The sequence below is a fragment of the Cricetulus griseus genome, chromosome 5, assembly GCF_003668045.3.
Source record: "Cricetulus griseus strain 17A/GY chromosome 5, alternate assembly CriGri-PICRH-1.0, whole genome shotgun sequence".
Classification (NCBI taxonomy): Eukaryota; Metazoa; Chordata; class Mammalia; order Rodentia; family Cricetidae; genus Cricetulus; species Cricetulus griseus.
This window is the reverse complement of record NC_048598.1, coordinates 35,968,558-35,990,404: the sequence shown is the minus strand read 5'-3', so window position 1 is coordinate 35,990,404 and position 21,847 is coordinate 35,968,558. Positions and strand designations below refer to the sequence as shown.

The window sequence follows — 21,847 nt, the reverse complement described above, 5'->3', positions numbered from 1 at the left end:
TCCTGCCTGGTGTTGATATGGGGGTTCCCCTTTCCCAACTGTTCTGCAGTTCCATCAGGATACAAAACAACTGGGCTGTGGTTTCTTTCAGTCAAGACATCCTTTAGGAGGGGTGGTGGCCAGAATGTGAATTGCCCCCACCCCACAGTCTCATGTATGTGTATATTTGGTCCCCATCTGGTGGCGCTGTTTTGGAATGTAAGGCCTGGCTGTCAGATATGGGTCGCTAAGGGTTAGACCCCTTTCCAGCCCACTGCTCTGCTTCCTCATCTGCTGAAATGAGAAGCCAACCACATGTTCATCCAGCTGGATGGATCGAAACTGAGGCAAACATTTCCCCTCTTGTTTCTGTTGGGGGATTTTGTCATACTGTTGAGAAAGGCAACCAGTACAGAGGGTCAACAGGACAGGGACGGTCCCTCACATGGACTTGCCTTGGGCTGGTAGTGAATAAACCACTAGAGGCACCCAAAGACCTTGGGGAAGGCCTGGAGCGAAGCCTCATTTTTGTGATGGGGAAGCAGATGCCTACAAGTAGATAGCAAAGGTCATGCCAGCTGCCTAGTGAGCCTTCAAACACCTTCTGACAAGAGTCCCTTCCCTAAGGAGTAAGCACTCTATGGGCCTGAGACAGGGCACATCTACACCTAGGTGTCCAATAGGACAAGAGCATTCGCAAAGAAGCCTTCCCTGGAAGGTGTCCCTACAACCTGCCAACACCACATGACACGCACACGCATGGTCACGCATGGTCTTCTGGCGGGGCTTGGAGAAGCTTGCTGAGTTTGCCTCCTTTTGAAACTTGTTATCACTAGATCCTGCCCCCACCTCAGTCTGTAACATCAAGGACCACATCTGTCCTCTTTTGTGCCCTGATTCTAACCTAACCCAGCACAGGAAATCCTGACATAAAGATACTATTAATATAGGATTTTTGTCTTTTGTTTTATAGCAACAATTTTTCTTTGTTAGACTGGGTATGTGCTTTCTCTTCTGATTGTACATTTTCATATTTTTATTTACTTTTTATGTGTGTTGGTATTTGGCCTGCATGTATATCTGTGTGAGAGGGTCCGATCTGCTGGAACTGGAGCTACAGTCAGTTGGGAGCTGCTCTGGGGGTGCTGGGAATTGAACCTGGGTTCTTTGGAAGAGCAGCCAATGATTTAACCCACTGAGTCATCTCTCCAGCCCCACATTTTCATATTTTCTTTGCTGGCACTTCATCCTTCAAAGCCCAGCTTGGCTGTCACTTTAAGGAAACCCTCAACTCCTAAAACATGACATCCCAGACAGGTGGGTTTCTCTGTCCCATCCAGCAGCCGCAGTCTTTGCTTTGCAGGTCTTCCGGAAGAAGCCTTTCTTCCAGAGAGCATCCCAGACAAATAGCGTAGAAAGACCCAAGATACAGAAAAAGCCCCAGGCCCAGGATGGCTGCATGAGCAGGGCAGGGGACCAGCTGGTGGGCAAGCTGGCTTATCCAAGCCATGGACATGAGCCCTGGGGAAATTAAGGTAAAAGGCAGTGGGACCGGAAGGCCACCCTCCCTATCAATCAGAAGGCCCAGCATGGGGCCCGCCTCTGCTCTCAGTCCTGTCGCAGAGGGGCCCGCAACAGCATTTCCAGCAGGGCCCCAATCCTAGACACCCAGGTTTGATTTGGGGAAGTATGGTTACTGGAGGCATAGGATTTGCTGACAGCAATCTTGACATTTTGTGAGCAGCCAGGTGCTAGGGCTCATTTGGTAGGGATGGCCTGTGGCTCAAACACTGCATCACGTGCTTGCTCTTGGGCAGACTCTTGGGCAGTATCCAGCAGGGAAGGCCAAGGAGGCTGTGGGGTGTGGCTCAGACACTGAGAGGGAGAGGGAAGCCACCCTCAGAGTCAGGCTGCTAAAGAGGTCAAACACCCTGCCAGGCACCTCCCCCACCCCAGCTGCCCCAGCTGCCCAGCACAGGAGGGTGTCCTTGGCATCCCACCTGCTGCACCCAATGCTGAGGCCATCTGAGCTGAGCGAAGATGTCAGAGAAAACCCCAAATCGGATTGAGGCTTCTGCTCCCCCTTAATGAGGTTCATTATCAGCTGCTCTGATCCCCGCAAAACCCAGCAGGCTGGATTAGGGGCAAAGTCTAATCCAGGCTGACTCCTCTGGGCTGAGCAGCCAACCCGGGCTGGCTGGACAAACCAACCTGTCAGTCCTGGAGGAAGTGCTGAAGGTGGCAGCTGCAGACAGGCTCCTCTGATACCCAGGCAGGTCTCAGGGAAGACAGACAGCAAAAGGCGACAGAGCCATCACCAAGGCCTGGGGTACTCTGTGGGGAGTGAGGTGAGAGCCTGCTCCTGTACCCAGGAGCTTTGCTGCTGGATCTCAGGTGAGGCCAGACGCTGTGCAGTTGCTATAGACCTGAACATAGGTCTCCAAGGATCAAGTCAAACACACTATTCGTGACTTAACAAAATAATTTTATTCCACACGGGAGGAGAGTGGGATGAAGCATGTGTATCAGTCTCTTCCTGCCTCTACCTTCCTGCAGTGGAGCCCTTCCCTCGCTGCTCTTAAGCCAACAGTTAGCACTGATTTTAGAGGACAAAATAAAAGACAAGAGCCCCAGCCCAGAGAGAAGTCTGCCTTCTTGCAGTTAGCACAGGACTATCTGGACCCCAGCGTCACCCACCCCGTTGCCCCCACCACCAAGCAAGGCACCCCACAGCCCAGCCACTTTCATCCACCCCGCCTGCCAAACCCCACCAACCTCAAACTACAACCTTGCAGCAGAAACCCTAGTTTTAATCTGGGAGACCAGAGTCACTTTCTGAAGTTTCCAGACCATTTTCTTGTAGCCAAACCCCACCCAGGTCTGGGGTGCTAGAGCTGGGCAGGCTGGAAGTGATGCTGCATTTTCTTCATGTTGAGAGGGAGGGAAGGAGGAAGCCTCAGAATGCAGTAAGGAGGTCCACTCCAGCCCACCCAGCCCAGGATCCTCTCTTCTGGATGGAAACTCTGGACTTGTCTACCTCAATTTAAGGCCAAGGCCAAGCAGGAAACATTGAGACTTCAGCGGAAATGGGGCAGGACTTCACATATGCTGCAAAACAGGAATGTAGTGCTGAAGCCAGGGTCTGAGCCTCCCAGAACCCCCCAACCCCTGCTTTAGGCTGCCCCTGCCCCCTGCTGGTTAGATGGCACTGGGAGCCTGTTTCTGTCTTGTCTAGGGAACCTTTCACAGCAGACTCAATGGGTTCACTGCAACAACTGGCTTTCTTGGACTTGCTACTCTCCTAAGCTAGGAAATGGGACAGGGAGTCTAGAGGGAAGCAAGGATGCCTGGGTGTCTGGATGGCAGTTCCATTTCCTGTCCTCTTCCTGGGCTCTTCAGGCTATTGGGTGACTAGATGACCCTTCGGGGTCCTCAGCCTGGCCCGAAAGTAGGTGTACATGGCTAGTAAGCACACGAAGGATACAGAGTAGAGCCCCACACAGAGGCTAATGTCCAGGTGGGAAAACCCCCTGCCCAGAACCTGTAACCATGGGCCTTGACCCCGTATAGCTGGGGCCTCCGGCTCCCCTTCAGGTATGTTGACTAGCTGCTTGGGACTTCGGCCCCCTCGCCTTAGCTCTAAAGGGCCTTGGAGGTGGTTCACCTCAGGCAGCGTTAAGACCTCAGTGTCTCTCTTGCTCAAGTGTTGTTGCCCCTGAGTATGCCCCTGTGTAACCCTCTGCGGCTCTTCCATATGCTCAGGAGGGCCCTGCCCTGTGTACAGCGCCTGGGGGCCACTTGCTTCAGGTTTCCCAACTGGAACATTTAAGGCAGTAGCTCCAGGGGACTCTGTAGAAGCTGCCTGCTCATGGCCCAGCACTGAATTTCTGGTCTCCAGTTCTAATGCATCCATTACCGGCTCTGGGGTAGCTCCTAGAATCTGGGGATTCCTCTGGGTTGCTAGTCCAGCTACAGGAGTGTCTAGGATGATGTTTTCTGAGGAGAAGTGAGCCTTGAGAAACCTGTAGGTGGCTTCTAGGTCCCACACAGGCTCACGTCCATTGATTTCATTATGGCAATCGAAACACAGTTCACGGAGAGGCCACTGCACCTTGGGGAAGTAGGGGTCCTCACTAGGAGCACCTGGGGAGGGGAGCACATACAGTTGGGTTGTAACATCTGGGCTGCCCAGGAGCTCAGGTTTCTTGTGTTCAGAACACCAGCCTTTTCATCTCCAAAAAGGCTCACCAAGCCTTTAAAAGGATGGAAGATAAAACACAGATACAAAACAAAAACAAGACTAGCATGTAGCTGGGCCTGGTGGTGCAGGTCTGTATTCCCTACCACTCAGGGGATGAGGTGGGATTACACGTTCAGGGCCAGTTCTGGGCCTCTGCCTCAAAAATAGAAGGCCAGGGAGACGTTGGGGACGTAGTTCAGTGAGCCAGACCCTAGGTTCACTCTCCAGCGCTGCCCCAAGCTCAAACACCTCCTGGACCAATCTGCACAGTTCTGGCCCACAGTGGGACACAGCCACTACAGCATTTGGTGGCAGAGCTAAGGCAAGGGGAGGGGCAAGAGGCCAACTGGGAAAGGAAGACATGTCTGCTTTTTCAAAGGCACCAGGAGCCTCCTGGAGAGGGAACCAAATGCGGTCTGCAGCACCTCCTGCTCCATCCAGCTCCTGGCCGCGGAGGGCCGTCTGGGAAGTCCTTCCTGTTCTCCAGATGTGTAGAATCCGGGCTATAGAAGGCTTCCTCCAGGATGTGTGTAGGACCCACCATGCTCCCATGTGCAAGGGAAGCAAACAATGACCAGGAGGATAACCAGGATGACAAGCTCCCTGCCCCTCTCTCTCCAGCCCACTCTGATGACAATGGGAGACCCCTCCTCTCTCCTCCCTGTTACTGAGTAAGAGACTAATAGCCACAAAACAGAGCAGGGGAGGCAGGAGAGATTCTAACAAGCTAGTGAGAGCCCTGGTTCAGCAGGGGAAGGAGCGCTGGCATTAAACACCAGAATCCTACAGTGTCCCAATCTGTTCCCTCTAGACATGGGACTGGTTAACAGGGCTGGGAGATATGTGGAAGAAGCATAGGCTGTCACTGAAGAGATGGTAAGAATGCCCCCCCCCCCGACAAATGCCACCTCCAGCCTTGGAAGTGGCCCTTCCATACCTGAGAGGCGAGCATTAACCTTGTTGTGGCTAGTCCAGAGCCAGAGAACTGCACTGGTGGGACTTCTCACCCGGTGCATGGTGGAAGCAGCCATATTCTCAAAATGTTCAGCACAGTCTCGACAACCAAAGAACCACTGAACATAGCTCCGCATGGCTTGGAGGACTTCCTGGCCATCAGCTGTAAGGAAGAGACCCCACACAAAGGCCCTTCATGTTGCCAGCCTCTGCTGTCTCCATCACGGTTCCCTACAGGCTGCCCTGTCCTCCTCCATTCTGCTGGGGTCACCCTGCACAAGTGCCTCACATTCCAGCCTATGTTAACAGAGGCCTAATGCTCAACCCTTGCCTACTTCTCCCCTGCAGGGGTCACTACAGAGGTGGTCCCATTTCCTCCAAAGCTCCTAAACTTCAGTTCCTCCTCTCAGGCCCTCATCACTTTCTTCAGAGGGACAGTCGAGCTTTATGTGACATGACTGGAGAGTTGGAAGGGACAGAGCACTCATTCTAGCCCCCATGATCCTCCTCCACCCACACCGGCTTCAGGTTTCCCATTCAATTTGCTCTCCAGTGGGCCTTGCCTGTCTGGGGCACTCTTAGAGGTCCATCCTGAGATGGTCTGAACAGCTTCTAATTTCTCTTCACGGCCCCTGAGTAATCTCACTCTGATCCTCCCATATAGGCTGCCACAGCAAGGGTGTTTCTTGACTCTCACACTTATCCTCTAATTGAAACCAGACTTTTTTTTAAGGAATACCCACCCTTGCACTTTCTGGACCTCTTTTTCTCTTCCATACTTCATATACCTCAGGGTTTGCTTCCTGTTGCTGCTAAATGTCTCCTTTTCTGCCACATCCAACCCTTTAGAAGGCAACCTCCATTCACCAGGATCTCACAGAGAGCACTCACACACTCACATACACACATACGCTCTGCTCCAAAACACCCGTGCCTGTATCACTGTGCACTTTACCTCCTTGGCCTCCCAAGCTCCATTTCTTCTGTACCCACTCTAGGTATAACTGACTCCTCCCCCTACAGCTGGCCTTGCCACTCTGCCTCCCCCTTCTTAACAGCTCCATAATTATATTCCTGCAAACGCACCCACCTGCCCACCTGTCTGCCTCATCAGTTGTCCCCAATACAGGATCATTCCAACTGGCTCCCCATGGAGGATGGAATAAATAGGACGGTCTGAGGCACAGTGAGGTAAGCGGGCCCTAGACTCACCTGGCTCTTGTGGGTGGTTTTCACTGTACCGACTTGCCTGCACAGTCAGGAAGTGGAAGAGGATCCACAGGGAGCAGGGAAAGCCCCGGAAATGTGGCTTACTGCCCTGGCAGCCAACCCAGTTCACCTTCTCAGTAAGAACAATGCCCTAAGGAATACACGTGAACGTGAGGGCACAAAGGGAAGAGAAAGGGCCGGAAGGGAGGTGACAAGAGAAGCTTCCAGGAGCAGACCACACTGTAGCAAAGGAGCGCCTCTTCCTGGCCTATCACCTCTCTGCCATCTCTACCCACCAAAAGATGAGCAGATCTGAGAAGCCATGGTGTAGACCGAGTTCTGTCTTTGAAACAGCAGTACTGATCTGATCACTGAGGTCCTGCAAGCCTCGACACCTTATAAATCCACACGGTTGCGCATGTCTATGGGGTGTGGCTTGATTCTGCAGACAGCAGAAAGAATTGGTACTCTGCTTTGGAAGCTGCTTGGAAGCAGTAAGAGTTATGGTTAAGAACTCTGGTGTCTTAAATAAATGTGATGGCTCATCTTCATATTTAGGAAGCAGATGCAGGATGATTGCTGTGAGTTTCAAGGCCAGTGGACTTTGATACAGAGTAAGACCCTATCTTTAAAATAGGAAGGACTCCACTGCCTCATGCCTTGTTTTTAGTCCCAATCGATCACAGCTCCCATGGGGGTCTTAGACTAGAAAAGTTATGTAACAGCTCAAACTTGGTTTCTTCATCTGCTAAACGGAAATTCTAAGGTATGAAGAGTCAATGAGATATTCTGTAAACCCCAATGAAGAGCAGCTCACTAGTGATAAATGGAATGACTTCGTGCAAACTGCTGGATAACGCTGTCAGCAATCTCAGCCTAAGTCCCTCCAGTCCCATGAATGCCAGGCCACTGGGAGGATCTTTACTTGCCTTCCAGACTCACCTCCTTCCTGTTGTCCAGAGCAGCTCTGAAGAATTTGTAGGGGATCTTCTTTCTCTGCTGCCTCTGGAGCCAGTCATGTATGGAGTGCAGGAAGTTTTGGGCCAAAGGCCGACCAGGGAAGTACTGCAGGTGGGAACAAGTGGCAACGGGAGAGTAAAGAACAATTCTACGATGGATTCCTACAGCCTATTCTGAGCAGAGGGGAGGCAACTCCTCTGGGGTCTCCTAGGCCCTGTGGGTCTCCGCCAAGGCTCAAGCTCTAATGCTGACCTAACATGTAACCACTCTGAGGAAGGTCCAAGCACCACACTGCTGTGAGCACTGGACACACACTTTCTTTCCAAGTGATCCTTTGATGGAGCAATGGATTGTCAAGCTGGGCTCACGTGCAGTAGGCAAGGGGTTAAACGTGGGGTAATAGAGGAGAGCTATAGCTGCTGTTTCCTGCTGCTCAGAACCCCCCTTTTACAGCCCAACACTCTTGGAGCAGCAGTTGGACCCCTCAGAAATTGGGATCCCAGGGTACTTTCCCCATGCCCACCCATGCCCAACAATAAGCATCCCGATAAGCATGGAAGGGAAAGCTGTAGGGACGGCTTGGGCTATTCTCAGCAGTGAAATGAAAGGATAGACCCACGGGAAGGGACTTTACAATGGCATCACATTGTAAAGGGATAAAAGACCATGAAAAGTCTTCCAAATCCCTAACACAGGACCCAGTGGGCTTCTACCCGCCTCCCTGTGAAACACCCACTCCAAGTTGCCTGGAGTGTACTCTGGTCTTTGCTTTTGGTAAGTAAACTGTTTTGCTGTCAGTGTTTCTTGGCTCAGTTCTTTCTTTTGAAAAGACAAGAACCAAACTGAGGAGAAACCTGGCAAAAGACCTTTTGTTTTTAGCCCATGGGCCGCCAATGCAGATAGGCCAGTTCAGGGCTTAGGGCCAAGATCCAAATCTTGATGGTAACTCCCAAGAGCCTGAGAGGAACATGAAAAGCTACTCTGACAATAAGTCAACTCAAATCTGATTAGTATCAGCACTTTAAAACCACAAGGACTCAAGGGAGGAGGGAATATGTGCATGTGTGCGTGTCCCAGTGCACAGGGGGGTGGGGGATAAGATGGGGTGCAACAGGGGAGCAGGGCAGATAAAACCACAAAGAGGAAAGAGGTGAGACAAGGATCCTGAGAGATGTGACGAAAACCATTTGAGAGAAAAATCTGCTACCAGAGCCAGTCCTCTGAAAAGACATTAAATGTCCTTATCAGGCTGGGCATCCCCCAGAGTGAAAGACTTGAGCTTCAGAATGCTTCCTCCTGGTTAGCTGGGAGCTCTGGGCCCACACACTGATTTACAGCTCCAAGTCAGCATTTCTCACTGACCTCCGCCTGCCATCCTGACTTGGCACCTTCCTTCCGTTGTCTGAGGCCATGCATCCGAAGGACGGATGAATTAAAGAGCTCCGGACAGCAGAGAGCAGGGAAACCTTGGTGACCACACGCCACCCAGTGGCCAGACCTGACTAGCTGCCCACATGTGACAAGACAGGCTGACAGAGGAGCCCTCTTCACTCCAGGGTGTCCCTTGAGCACTCAGTTGTGAAACACAAGGGAAGCTACATGAGATATGAGTGTGACTTTTCCCTTGGACAAGGTGCTTCACACCCCTGGGCTGTCATTTCCTCATCAATACAATGATGAGTACGACTCAGAGTTGAAGAAGGGAAAATAAGCACCACCAGCCTGCCAGAGCTCAGGGAAAGGGAGCAGCTTTGACTATCGTTCCTCCCCCAGGAAAGTAGGGCAGAGTATGTAGGCAAAGGTCAAACAGGGCCTCACAGATGGTGAGGCCACCCTGCTCCCACTGTGGGACATCCTTATAGTCCTCTACTTCAATGCCATCCTGTCTTCCCTCAGAGACCTGGCTTTGGGCTCAAAGACCCCTTCCTCCCATACTCCTCTCCTGCTCCACTAGGAGTATGCTGTTCAGGCCTCTAACCTCTAACCTGGGTGTTTTCTGTGTCTCTTCTCAAATCAGCTTTATGCAGTGCAAACTAAATACCAGATCCCTCGCTTGCAGCTGCGAACAGACACAGGCAGCACAAGAGAAACCACTGCTTGGGAAGGCTCCTTTAGAGTAGACTGACCTGGGCTGGGCTGGGGCATCCCTCTCATTGAGGTCTGGAGGGGTGGGGGAGCACAAAGGAGCTTTCCCTCACTGCAGTGGTACTGTAGAAAAACAGTACCGATGCTATGGATTTGTTCGTTCTGTTCAACAGGGTGTCTGCCCCAGGCCTCAGGACTGTGGCTTGCCGGCTGCAGGCCTCAGAAACAAGGTCTGTATCATGCAACATTCCTCACAGGGTCTTCTGTGCACAGACACACAGGCTACAAAGCCAAGAGGGTCAGGATGGCAGCAGAATGAGTGAGACAGGGAGAGATTAGGAGGTTCCCACAGACCTTCTGGGAAGGGCAGGCTTGGATCAGCTGGGACTGAGGGAGGCTGAGTCAGCAAACGGGGGAGGGGGGCACGAACAGGCAGCCCTGACTCAGCAGCAAAGCAGGGCAGGCTGGCAGTAGATGGGAAGCCAGAGTGGGGAGGAAAGGGAAACGCAGTTCTGCATGGCAAAGCCTCAGACCTTGGGTCTGGTCCTGCTGGCAATCCTAAGGCAAGTTACTTAAGCTCCTGGGCCCTTTAACTGGTAGGGATAGCACTTTGCAAAGCAGGTGATGAGACTAAATGCTTGTCAGACATCAGGTCTTTGACAACCAGGAGCTTCACTCTGAGAAGCAGCCACCTTTCCAAGAAGCCGGGAGCACAGTGCAGGGTTAACACTAGGGATCTAGATTAGACTGAGAAGGAAGCAGTGCAGAGAAGCCCTCCTTCAGTCTGGTGGCCCATAGTCCCATTTCCCCATCACCATGGCAGGATGTGAGAAGCCACAATGTGGGGCTTAAGTGAGGTGGAGAAGTCAGGTAACCAGGCAGAGTAAGTTAGCGGGTGGCTGGGCATATTCCCAGGTATTGGGATATCTGGCCCCGTGTCTCTCTCCTCTCCACTCTAGGGTGGTATGGTCTCGAGATGATGCAGAATATGGGTAGTAGCCTATGGGGGACCTGGACAGCCATAGATCCAGGTGTCCAGTCAGACCTGAATTCAAGAAATGGGCTGGTATGGTGTATGGTTTCCAGATGTGCACACTGACTACATATGGAACTACAGAGACAAAGGAAGCTGAGGCCCTGCTCACCTTGGCCAATACCGCCACAAGTTTTTTCAGGGCCAGTAGGCGCTGTCCTTCCAGAACTGAGAACTTTCCCACTTCTACGAGAAAGATGTAATGTAGTGAGGATTCCAGGTCGGCCATGTAGATCCTGGCGCTGAGGATGGAGAGGAAGCGGAAAGAGAAGGGCGTTAACCTCAGAGCAAGAGCTCAAAGGAATGTTGGCTGCTTCTCAACCTCGGCCTCCTGACAGCTGGTTCTGGCCTCAGCATGATGGTGAACTAGCTTTATGGATTTAGGTAATCCCTAGTCCCTGAGCTACTGCACTTGTAAAATTAAGCAATCATTCTGCCTCTTGAAGGTAGACAGACAACAAGGCCAGCTGCCAAGATGGGCAGTGACTACTTACACTTCACTCTCAGGCCAAATCGCCACTGTGGTGTCCTCTGGCCTCAGTTTACCTCACCATTCTGACATTCTGCCTCCAGAAGTGACCTCATTGGTCTGGAGAGATAGCTTAGCAGTTAAGAGACTGTACAGTTTTTCAGAGGAGCCTAGTTCAGTACCCAGCACCCATTCCAGGCTGTTAATAACCTCCTGAAATTCTAGCTCCTGGGATCTGATGACCTCTTCTGGCCATGACACACATACACATATGTATAAATAATAAAATACAATCTTAAAAAGCGGCCTGATGGTAGAATGAGATGATGTAGGAAGGTGGTAAGCACAGAGCTTGGCACAGCTCTTCTATTAATTTGAATAATCTGAATGACAAAAATGACCAGTAACACCTTTGTGCAGGCATGTGTGTGTGGTGTACATAGGAGTGCATGCATATGTGTGCATTCGGGTGTGGCCACATGAGGAGACCAGAGGCTGGCATTGGGATGTCATCCTCACTTGCTTCTCCACTTTATTTTTTGAGACAGGAAGCCTGCACTCAACTTGGAGCTCACCATTTCAGCCAGACCGGTTGGCCATGGAGCCCGATTTCTGCCTGTCTGCACACCTCAGCGCTGGGGTGAGTACACCACTGCACTCTGCTTTCACATGGTGCTAGCAATTTGAACTCAAGGCTCTTCTCTGCACAAGTACTTTACCCATGGAGCCATCTCCCAGGTACTCAGTGTCACTTCCTAAGTCTCTTTCCTTATCACTTTATTTACTGAAACTCTCTCCACTCGACTTCCACCCATTGACTCTATGTGAGGATGTGAGACCCTTCCTGCACCTTTCTTCCAGTTCTCTGAGCATCCCTCACTTACAGGGTATCTTTCTGGGCCAGCACTGAGCTGCCTGCCTGGTCAGACATCCTTGCTTAGTATTGTGCCTGGGTCTAAGGCAAGAGGTCTCCATCTCCATGCACAGCATCAGGGTTTTTACTATAAAAGCAAAGCCCAGAGTCTCATATAACCAGCGGTTCTTTCACACTTAAAACTATGCACAGCTGCACAGTGGTGGCACACACCTGTAATCCCAGCACTTGGGAGGCACAGGCAGGCAGATCTCTGTGAGTTTGAGGCCAACCTGGTCTACAAGGCAAGTTTTAAGACAAGCTCCAAAGCTACACAGAGAAACCCTGTCTGGAAACAGACAAACAAACAAAAACCAAAAAACTGTACAAGACTACCTGAAAAAGTGGTGGATTCCCTAATACTTGCAGCATTCAGATGATGTTGGGTGACTTCCTAGAAGGGACACTTTGAAGGGGATTGTAAAGTCTACGAGAAGAGACCACATCAGTCCTATAGGGTCAGCAAGGCAAACATAAAGGCTAGCATAGAGACTGCCTGTGTTACTCTTATGCAAAGTTATTGAGCTTTATTCTGCTCTATGCAAAAATCACTTAGGGGCAGAAAACCAGACGGACAGTGCATGCACATGCACATGCGTGCGTGTGTGTACACACACACACACACACACACACACACACACACACACACACACACACCACTCTAAAAAAAGCTGGCCCTTTGCAAGAGTGAAAAGCTAAGGATTTGGCTACTCACTAAGGCTGGAGAACTGGGATAGCGAAAGGGCATGTGGGCAGCATGGGCAGCAGTTGTCCCTTTCAGAGCTGATGTGCACACAGATGCCAGACCTCAGGTCGCATACCCCACTAGACAAATCGGAACCCACAGTGCCTAGCACATGTGTGGCCCTGAAGAAACAATCATTCAGGACAGAAGTTAGTGTAGAACCCCCTAGTAACCCTCCACATTGATGTGACTTCTCCTTTCCTTCCCTCCCTCCTTTCCTTTTTCTCATTCTCACTCTTGCTTTACACAACATAGCTGAGGCTGGCCTGGAATTCACAGTCCTGCTGTTGTGGCCTCCTAAGCACTGGCATTACAAGTGTACACCACCATGCCTGGCTTCTACCTGTTTTTGAGTAAAGTTAAGCTTATGCAATGTGGGCAATAGGCAGCATTTGTTCAATTATGAAGGATAATGTACAATGCTGTTTGGCAAACCCACATTTGGCACTGAGGCCCTGGCACAAAAACAGGAGAGGCCACAGAAAGATTCCTGAGCTTGGACAGCAGTCAGGGACTCCCAAAGGCCCAGTATATAGCAGGGTGTTACTCAACTGGGGATGTAGTTCAACAGTAGGGTTTCTACCTTGCATGTTCAAGTCCTGGGTTGGGTTCCCAGCATCACAAAGACAAACAAAACCAAACCCAACCAAACCCAAGGCCAGCCATGAGGGACAGATGTAGGCTATCCAAATGACAGGGACAGGAATGAGTAATGCAGTGCTCGTGAAGAGGGCGTGGCCTGTGACCAGAGAAGGGGTAAGAGTGGGGAATGTATGTGAGAGCCTGGTGCCCTTACTGGTTTGCAACCTTCCACACTGTGGGTACTACATCAGTAGTGACTGGTGCATCTGTGCTTATGGTTGTGGTTGGGGGATCCACCAGGATTGGTCCAGACATTCCCTTCAGGTAGGATGTATAGAAAAGCCTGGACTCCATCACCCTGGGAAGAAAGCAAAGGGAAGTAGTAAGTACAAAGGAAAAAAATCACATAGCCGATAGCTAGCCAATGTCAGGAGAGTAAATAGTGTCTCCTCCAACAGAAAGGCTTAGCAAGAAATATTTAAACTTGTTCCCATCTTGTCTTGGGCTCCTGAGGCCTCACTTTAACTTGTCCATTCACTATACATGTTATAGAAACCCTCTTTTCTATCAACCAGATACAGAATCCCTACCTGGAAAAGCAACTGGGCCTGAGAATTACTCACCATGCCCCTTGGCTCCAGTCAAAGCCACGATCTTTAGAGGCAGGTGGGCTTCACTGGGAACAACATCCATTCTGCCATAGAGAACTGGGTATACAGTGTAATAGAAGAGCTTCTACCTAGCTTGTGTAAGTTCTAGGTTGGGTTCCCAGCACCACAAAGACAAAAAACTACCTAAGTCTGCCCATGACAGGAATGGCTTGGTTTACTGTCTTCCCTACAGACTAAAAGATGACTGGTCTTAAGGCAGTCACCCTCCCACAAGCTTGTTCCAAGACATCACAAGGTAACATTACTCACCAAGGAAGTCAGAGTTTGATGTGTAATTTAAAAAATAATATCAATAACAGAGAACCGGGTTTGTCCAAATCCTCCTGATTTCTCTCTCCTAATACAGGAGTCTTAAGAGCAGGAAATATCTCCTCAGAAAGGTCTGGCCAAGGTAAGCATCAGTGACAGGATGTCCCATGGGAGCCAGCATCAGGAAGCATGGCTTCCCTGCTACGCCATCCCAGCTCACTATCTATCAGTGAGCAGATGGTTCAGCAGCAGCATCGTCACAAACAATTTTCTCCTCCACCAACTCCAAGTGAGGAAACAATGGCTCTTCGGGCCTCTAGGACTGGCACTTTCTGGGCCCGCCCAGAATCCTGCCTCAGGACCACTGGTGATCTAGACTAGGGCAAGAGGCTGCCTAGCTCATCCTTAGTGTAGGGTGGTACTAATGGCCCCGAGAAGCAGATTTCTGGGTGGCTAGGGTAGCCTTGAGCTCCTTGGCCCCCCGAATTTCTGCCTGCAGGGCCAGGCTGACATCAATCATCTGCCTACAGAGGGCACCAAGGCACCATCTGGTGCCATTTAACAGGCCATTCAGCAGCAGGAGTCTGACAGAGCAGCTGAGGCTGGCTTGATTGTTTTCTCCTGACATTTTGGAATGGGCTATTGTCTGGCTCCTAATGAACTTTTCTGCAATTAGAAAAGGAAAGGGAGGGAAGTTCCAGCGTGTCTGAGTCCTTGCCAGGCCTGCACCCTGTCAGTGAACTCCTCTGTGGACAGAGGGGATGGGTGACATGACCAGGGTGTGGTGTGGATATATAAGAGGCTTTCGGGGCCAAGGCAGAAACCCTGAGCTACAAGGTTGGAAGTCTTGTCTCACACTGAACTTTTCTGCAATTAGAAAAGGAAAGGGAGGGAAGGTCCAGTGTGTCTGAGTCCTTGCCAGGCCTGCACCCTGTCAGTGAACTCCTCTGTGGACAGAGGGGATGGGTGACATGACCAGGGTGTGGTGTGGATATATAAGAGGCATTCAGGGCCAAGACAGAAACCCTGAGCTACAAGGTTGGAAGTCTTGTCTCACACTGAGGATCAGACAACTGCTTCTCCTACTTGCCCGTTCTTCCTAGAGACCTCTCTAGGCAGGAAGATGAAGTGAGAGGGAGGAGGAGATGGGGGATATGACACTTACACAGGCACTCGGGAGAAAGAGCCATTCCGAAACAGCAGGTAGCACGATGGAAATTCAACGACTCCAAACTTGCTCACCGCATTTCTCTCTGTATTCAAGACCCTGTGCACTGGTATATGGTGCTGGAACAGGTCCAGAGTTACCTGCAGAGACAGCAACGCACGATGGGCTCACCCCGTGGACAGAGAGAGCCTGAGTACTGGCCTGCAGCTCAGTAGGGACATGGTGGGCTAACCCAGTGGACAGAGAGAGCCTGAGTACTGGCCTGCAGCTCAGTAGGGACATGGTGGGCTAACCCAGTGGACAGAGAGAGCCTGAGTACTGGCCTGCAGCTCAGTAGGTATGAGGTAGCAGCTGTATTCTATTTAGACTTGAAACCTTGCAGAACAGATAACTGTGATACAGTTCATACAAACCTCAGGACAGAACTACCAAATACTATCGAAGATAAGGGCCTTGGAACTGTGCAGATGTCCTATGGTAGTATCAATCGAATATGGTAAAATGTGGTTTTATTTTTATTCTACTATGTTTAAAGCTTTATAGCTATATCTTTTTAAAAATAATTTAATTGTTTTCTTTTTTGAAAGATTTTTTAAAAAGATTTTATCTATTTATTATGCATACAACATTCTGCTTCCATGTATATCTGCACACCAGAAGAGGGCACCAGATCTCATAACGGATGGTTGTGAACCACCATGTGGTTGCTGGGAATTGAACTCAGGACCTCTGGAAGAGCAGTCAGTGCTCTTAACCTCAGAGCCATCTCTCCAACCCTATAGCTATATCTTAGGTCAGAAAAATATATTGATCAGGCACAATAATTTTGTTTTTAGGGAGAAATAATGGAAAATAGTGTCTCCTGTTATATACTACACTATGTATTAGGATGCCACATTTAATCTTCAGAATAACACTGGGCCAGCAGCCCCCGTCAGGCCTTTACACCACAGCTGTGGTAGGTGAGTCCTGATGTCTTGGGACCAACCTTCCCTTGACTCAACTTCCTTACCTGCAAAATGAAAATGATGACAACAGTAACAAACATCTTAGAGGGCTGTTATGAAGACCGCACTGGTAAAATTCATTAAAATACTTGCAATAGTGGCCAGTACATGGTAGACATATATGTTATTTATAAAAATATATAATTTGAGCTGAATACATGGATCCATAGATAAAGTATTTTCACACAAATGTGAGGATCGGACTTTAGAAGCCCAGAACTCCTGTAAAAGCTGGGGTAACAGTGTGCATCTGAATTCCCAGCATGCCTACGGTGAAATGGGAGGTGGGGACAGGTGAAGCCCCAGAAGCACACAGGCCAGCACAGGCAACAGTGAACAAGAGACCCTACTTCAAATAAAACAGAAGTTAAGGACTGACATCTGAGATTGTCTTCTGACTGCCATGTGTGCACAGTGGCATGCAGGTGCCTGTGTGAACACACACACAAACACACTACACAAATACAGGAAAAAAATTTCACCTGGGTATGGTGGTGCACACCTATAATCTCAGAACTTGGGAGGTGGAGGAGAGAGAGACTGGAGGAGAGAGAGACTGTGGTACCAGGAAGCAGGGTGCTATGACAGACCTGACCATGCTGCTTGTTGACAGAATGGGACTTTGGATTGGTAAAGCAGCTGAACACTTTAAGCTGGCTTAATGGGCCAAACTAGTACGAATGTGGAAGTCAGTGGTGCTGAAAGCAATGTAGATTATGATGGTCCAACACAAGAGGTTTCAGAGGAGAAGGATATTAGTAAATGTCCTAGAAACTGTTCTTGTGATATTTTGGCAAAGAGTTTACCTAAGGCTAAATAAGAGTTTCAGATTAATGGCGTTGGCAGAGAAGATTTCAAGGCAATCTAATATTGACTCTGACATGTGGTTATTAAGGGTCACTCTTAGCAGATCTATAATGGAAAGGAACAAGCTGAGCAAGGAAAAACTATAAAACGTACAGTTTGGAGAGAAAGGGATCACCAGGAAATGTAATGGAGCTGAGTCCATTGCTCAAGGAGAAAAAAGTTTAAAGAAAAGCCTGATGCGAAATGGAATAAAGGGAGTGGTGGCCTCAGCGCAAGACCCCACCCAGCTAAGTTTCCAACTTTTGAAAAGGTTCCAACTAAATAAAAGCTTTAGCAGTGAAGGAAACCATGGAAAACAGGAAGCTGGTGAAAATGCATTTGAATGAGGCGGTTGAGTTCCAGCCCCAGCAAGCAGCAGAACTTGGCAGCGTCAGCTCCGTGGTTCTGGTTTTAGAGTCATGGACACAAGAAATAGGTTGTATGAAATCTCCCTCCGCAGCTAAGGAAAGACTCTGAGGTCAGGTGTGTGGCAGGGGAGTCCCTGTTTGGAGGCCCAGAGGGACCATTTTGTGAAGCTGTGAAGTTGAAGCCTAAATTGCCTTCAAGAGACCCCCAGATGTTGGAGACGCCAAGGGTTATGGGATACCTGCCAAGGAGAGCTGCTAGCAGGGTGAGGAACCACCCCAAGAGAAAGAAGTGTTTTGCAGTCAACCACAGGTAAAAGGAGTTGGAGGTCTGAAGAACACGTTGACATCAGACATGGAGATACAGAGTCTGGAGTTTGCTGATGGTTTTTCGGTCTTGATTTGGTCCCGTATTTCCTCATTATGATCCTTTCCCTCTCTTTTGGAATGGTAATATATATTGTATGTGCCATTGCACATGGGAAGTATGTAACCTGATTTTTAAAATCTTGATTCTACAGGAGGCTACATTTAAGAGATAGCCATGAGTCTCAGAAGAGACTTTGAACGTTGGACATTTAAACAGTATCGAGACTGATAAAGACCATGAGGACTTCTGAAGTTGGGCTGAATGCACTTTTGCACTATGATATGGCTAAAGCCCATGGGGGCCAGCGTGTGGAGTGGAATGTGGTGGTCTGAATAAGAATGGCCCCCATAGGTTCATATATTTAAATGCTTAAGGAGTGGCACTATTTGAAAGGATTAGAAAGTGTGGCCTTGTTGGAGTAGGTGTGTTCTTATTGGACGAAGTGTGTCACTGGGGGTGGGATTTGAGGCTTCAAAAGTCCAAGTCATGCCCAGTGGTTCTCTCTTCCTGCTGCCTGGGGAGCAGGATATAGAAGTTTTGTTACTTCTCTACCACCATGTCTGTCTGCATGCAGCCATGTCCCTGCTACGATGACAATGGACTAAACCTCTGAATTGTAAGCCAGCCCCCAATTAAATGCTTTCTTTTATAAGAGTTACGGTGGTAACTTCACAGCAATAGAACACTAAGACAAGGCCTGTCTCAGTTACCTAGCGAGTCATAGGTCTGCCTGAATTATGTGGAACTCTATCTTAACAAAACCAAATCAAACCACATGCTATTCTGTACACAGAATAGACAGTATTAGGAACAGAGTCCTATTTTGTAGCTGAGGAACCATGGCGTAGAACTGAATCCCCTTGTGTGAGGTGAAGAGAGAATTGATTCTAATCAGCATTTGTCAATCATCTGTGTTTGACAGGCCTAACCAAGACACAGATAGGGAGCCCAAAGGGTCAGGCACTCTAAGAAGGCTGCTGGCAGTCTCCCTAACAGCACTCTGAAGGGCTGATAGATCCCAGAGATCACCAATGAGGAAAAATGTCCTGGGTCCACCTTAGTATCTAAGTTCACCTCCTCAGGTTTCTTCTCCCAGCATGGCCTTGGAACACGTAATAAGCATGGGCACACCTAGCTTGCACTGAGAAAGGCTCCAAAGTCATCTGTGGCAAGCCCGTGCACCAGCAGCACAGTGAGTGCTCTCAATACCAGGCACAGTGAGTGCTCTCTATAGCAGGCAAAGAGGTAGATCTTCATAAAGCACCTACTGCACACTGGCCACTGATCCAAGCTCTTACCTACATTGCCTTAGTGAGCTTTCCAATATGAACAGTATGAGTAAACATGACTTCTATTAACAGCTAGGAAATAAGGCTCAGGAAAAGCTGGGCAATTTGACCAAAGACATTCCTTGAACTGATGGAGAAGTGCAGTCTGCACTGCTGGTCAAGGATCCGGTTTCCTTAGATTAATTCTCATGTGTCTGCTTCCCTCATTTTTTCCCTTTTTTAAAGAACCCCAATTCTATGCAGTGAAGGAACAATACGGGTTTCGAGTCAGACTGCTCTCTTCCACATTACTAGCTGTGTGATCCTACACATTTTATCCCATTGCCCATTTATCCCAGTTATCCCAAGTTTAGGGATTAACAGAAATGTGTTGGTATATAGTCCTAGATCCAATAAACAACAGGTATTACTTTTAGTTTCAGAGAGAGAGAGAGAGAGGAGAGAACAGACACTTTTTTTTCTGTTGTTGTTTTTGTTTTTGTTTTTTGAGACAGGGTTTCTCTGTGTAGCTTTGGGGTCTGTCCTGGAACTCACTCTGTAGACCAGGCTGGCCTTGAACTCACAGAGACCCTCCTTCCTCTGCCTCCTGAATGCTGGAATTAAAGGTGTGCGCCACAGCCACCCAGCCAGACACTAAGTTTTTAAAGTGGGAAGGTACCTCTACACTTCCCATATGCTCATCAGGGGGTCAGGAAGTGCCTAGCTACTCAATGTACAAGGACCAGCATCTGCATTGGTCTGAACTGGACAGCATTCTCCCCATGGCCTCTTCTGAGACTCAGGGAAGCTGAGGCAACTCACCTCTCTACCCACATAGGAGTCTTTGTCTTCAAAGATCAGGACCAGGTAATCTTCATTAGTTTCTGCAAAGAATTCATTGATCTCCACCAGCCTGCAATTAGATAAATGGGGTCATTCTTTCCATAGCCCGAGGAAATGAGGTAAGACTCCCAGGGTTGAAGCACTTCCGATGGAGCATGTTTCCCCCATAACCCTGTGCCTCCCTCTGCCAGCCCACCAATGGAAGGACACCAAACCCTTACATCTCAGAGGACGCCACTCATGCTATCTAGCTCTTCTCATTGGACCCACCTTGGGTTTTATTGTTTTATATTGTTCGTTCTGTCCCTTTTGGGAGTCAGGAGTAAACAGGAGGCAGGCTGGGGAGGAGAAATGGTGAGGATGCTGTCAGACCAGCCACCTCCATGTTCTGGTTAAGGCCCAGGCTTACTGAAGATGGTTTTACTGGTTCCCTAAGGGACTGGTGATTAGAACCCATTTAACATAAGCCCTGTTCCAAGGCAAATCATGACAAGTGGGGAGAGTGGCATTTTCCTCTCAGAACAAAGGAAGCAATGAACAGAGCTCTGGGTCAGAAGGATGTGGAAGCCAATGACTCTAACCTCTTCAGCTCAAGGCGAGGAGAGGGAGGCCCAGTCTTCTTAGGAAGAAATGATGAAGAAGGTAAATTCTATCTCTCAACCAGAGAACTAAGATACACGTTATTGTAAAAACTCAAAGAAAATCACAGTCTCTCATTCCAGTGAAAAAGAGCACCCAGCATATATGTAAGAAGAGGACAAGTGACAAGGCACATGGGTAAGAGAATGCATCTTCCTTTTATTCTCAACCTGGTCTCATTTCCCTGCACTTAACCCAAAGACATGGGGCAAATACCTCCAAACAGAAAGAGTGACATCAGGTCAATGCTAGAATCCAACCTGGTGGCATATGAATGGATATGCCAGAGAGGTGGGAATTAGGATAACCCTTTGGTGGATAAAAGAAGTTCTGCGGCAGCCCACAGACAGGGAAAGGATCTTCACCAACTCCACATCTGACAGAGGGTCATCTCCAAAATATACAAAGAACTCAAGAAGCTAGTTTCCAAAACACCAAACAATCCAATTAAAAAGTGAGGTACAGCCGGGCGTTGGTGGCACATGCCTTTAATCCCAGCACTCGGAAGGCAGAGGCATGCGGATCTCTGTGAGTTTGAGGCCAGCCTGGTCTCCAGAGCGAGTGCCAGGATAGGCTCCAAAGCTACACAGAGAAACCCTGTCTCGAAAAAAGAAAAAGAAGTGGGGTACAGAATAAATAGACAATTCTCAATAGAGGAATCTAAAATGGCTGAAAGACACATGAGAAAGTGTTCAACAATCTTAGCCATCAGGAAAATGCAAATCAAAACTACTCTGAGATACCATCTTACTCCTGTCAGAATGGCCAAAATCAAAAACACCAATGACAGTTTATGCTGGAGAGGATGTGGAGAAAGGGGAACACTCCTCCACTGCTGGTGGGAGTGCCAACTTGTACAGCCACTTTGGAAATCAGTATGGCGACTCCTCAAGAAAATGGGAATGACTCTACCACAAGATCCAGCAATTCCACTCCTAGGCGTACACCCAAAAGAAGCACATTCATACAACAAGGACATCTGTTCAACAATCTTCATAGCAGCACTATTTGTAATAGCCAGAAACTGGAAGCAGCCTAGATGCCCCTCAACCAAAGAATGGATAGAGAAAATGTGGTACATTTACACAATGGAGTACTACTCAGCGGAAAGATACAATGGAAACTTAAATTTGCAGGAAAATGGATGAAACTAGAAGAAATCATTCTGAGCGAGGTAACCCAATCACAAAAAGACAAACATGATATGTACTCACTCATATGTGGATTTTAGACATAGAGTAAAGGATTACCA

At 49.0% G+C, this 21,847-nt stretch overlaps 1 protein-coding gene across 1 annotated transcript in view; it reads right to left on the bottom strand.

The window, feature by feature from the left end:
- Window positions 1–2,443: 2,443 nt before the first annotated feature.
- Qsox1 (quiescin sulfhydryl oxidase 1) overlaps window positions 2,444–21,847 on the bottom strand; it is a 38,192-nt gene continuing 18,788 nt past the window's right edge. The window contains exons 5-13 of the mRNA XM_027417339.2: window positions 19,936–20,026; window positions 15,255–15,397; window positions 13,384–13,527; window positions 10,573–10,702; window positions 7,325–7,447; window positions 6,386–6,533; window positions 5,157–5,336; window positions 3,896–4,122; window positions 2,444–3,087 (exon numbers count right to left, since the gene is read on the bottom strand). Coding sequence (XP_027273140.1) covers window positions 3,079–3,087; window positions 3,896–4,122; window positions 5,157–5,336; window positions 6,386–6,533; window positions 7,325–7,447; window positions 10,573–10,702; window positions 13,384–13,527; window positions 15,255–15,397; window positions 19,936–20,026 — 1,195 coding nt within the window. The 3' untranslated portion in view covers window positions 2,444–3,078. The remainder of the gene's footprint in view (window positions 3,088–3,895; window positions 4,123–5,156; window positions 5,337–6,385; window positions 6,534–7,324; window positions 7,448–10,572; window positions 10,703–13,383; window positions 13,528–15,254; window positions 15,398–19,935; window positions 20,027–21,847) is intronic.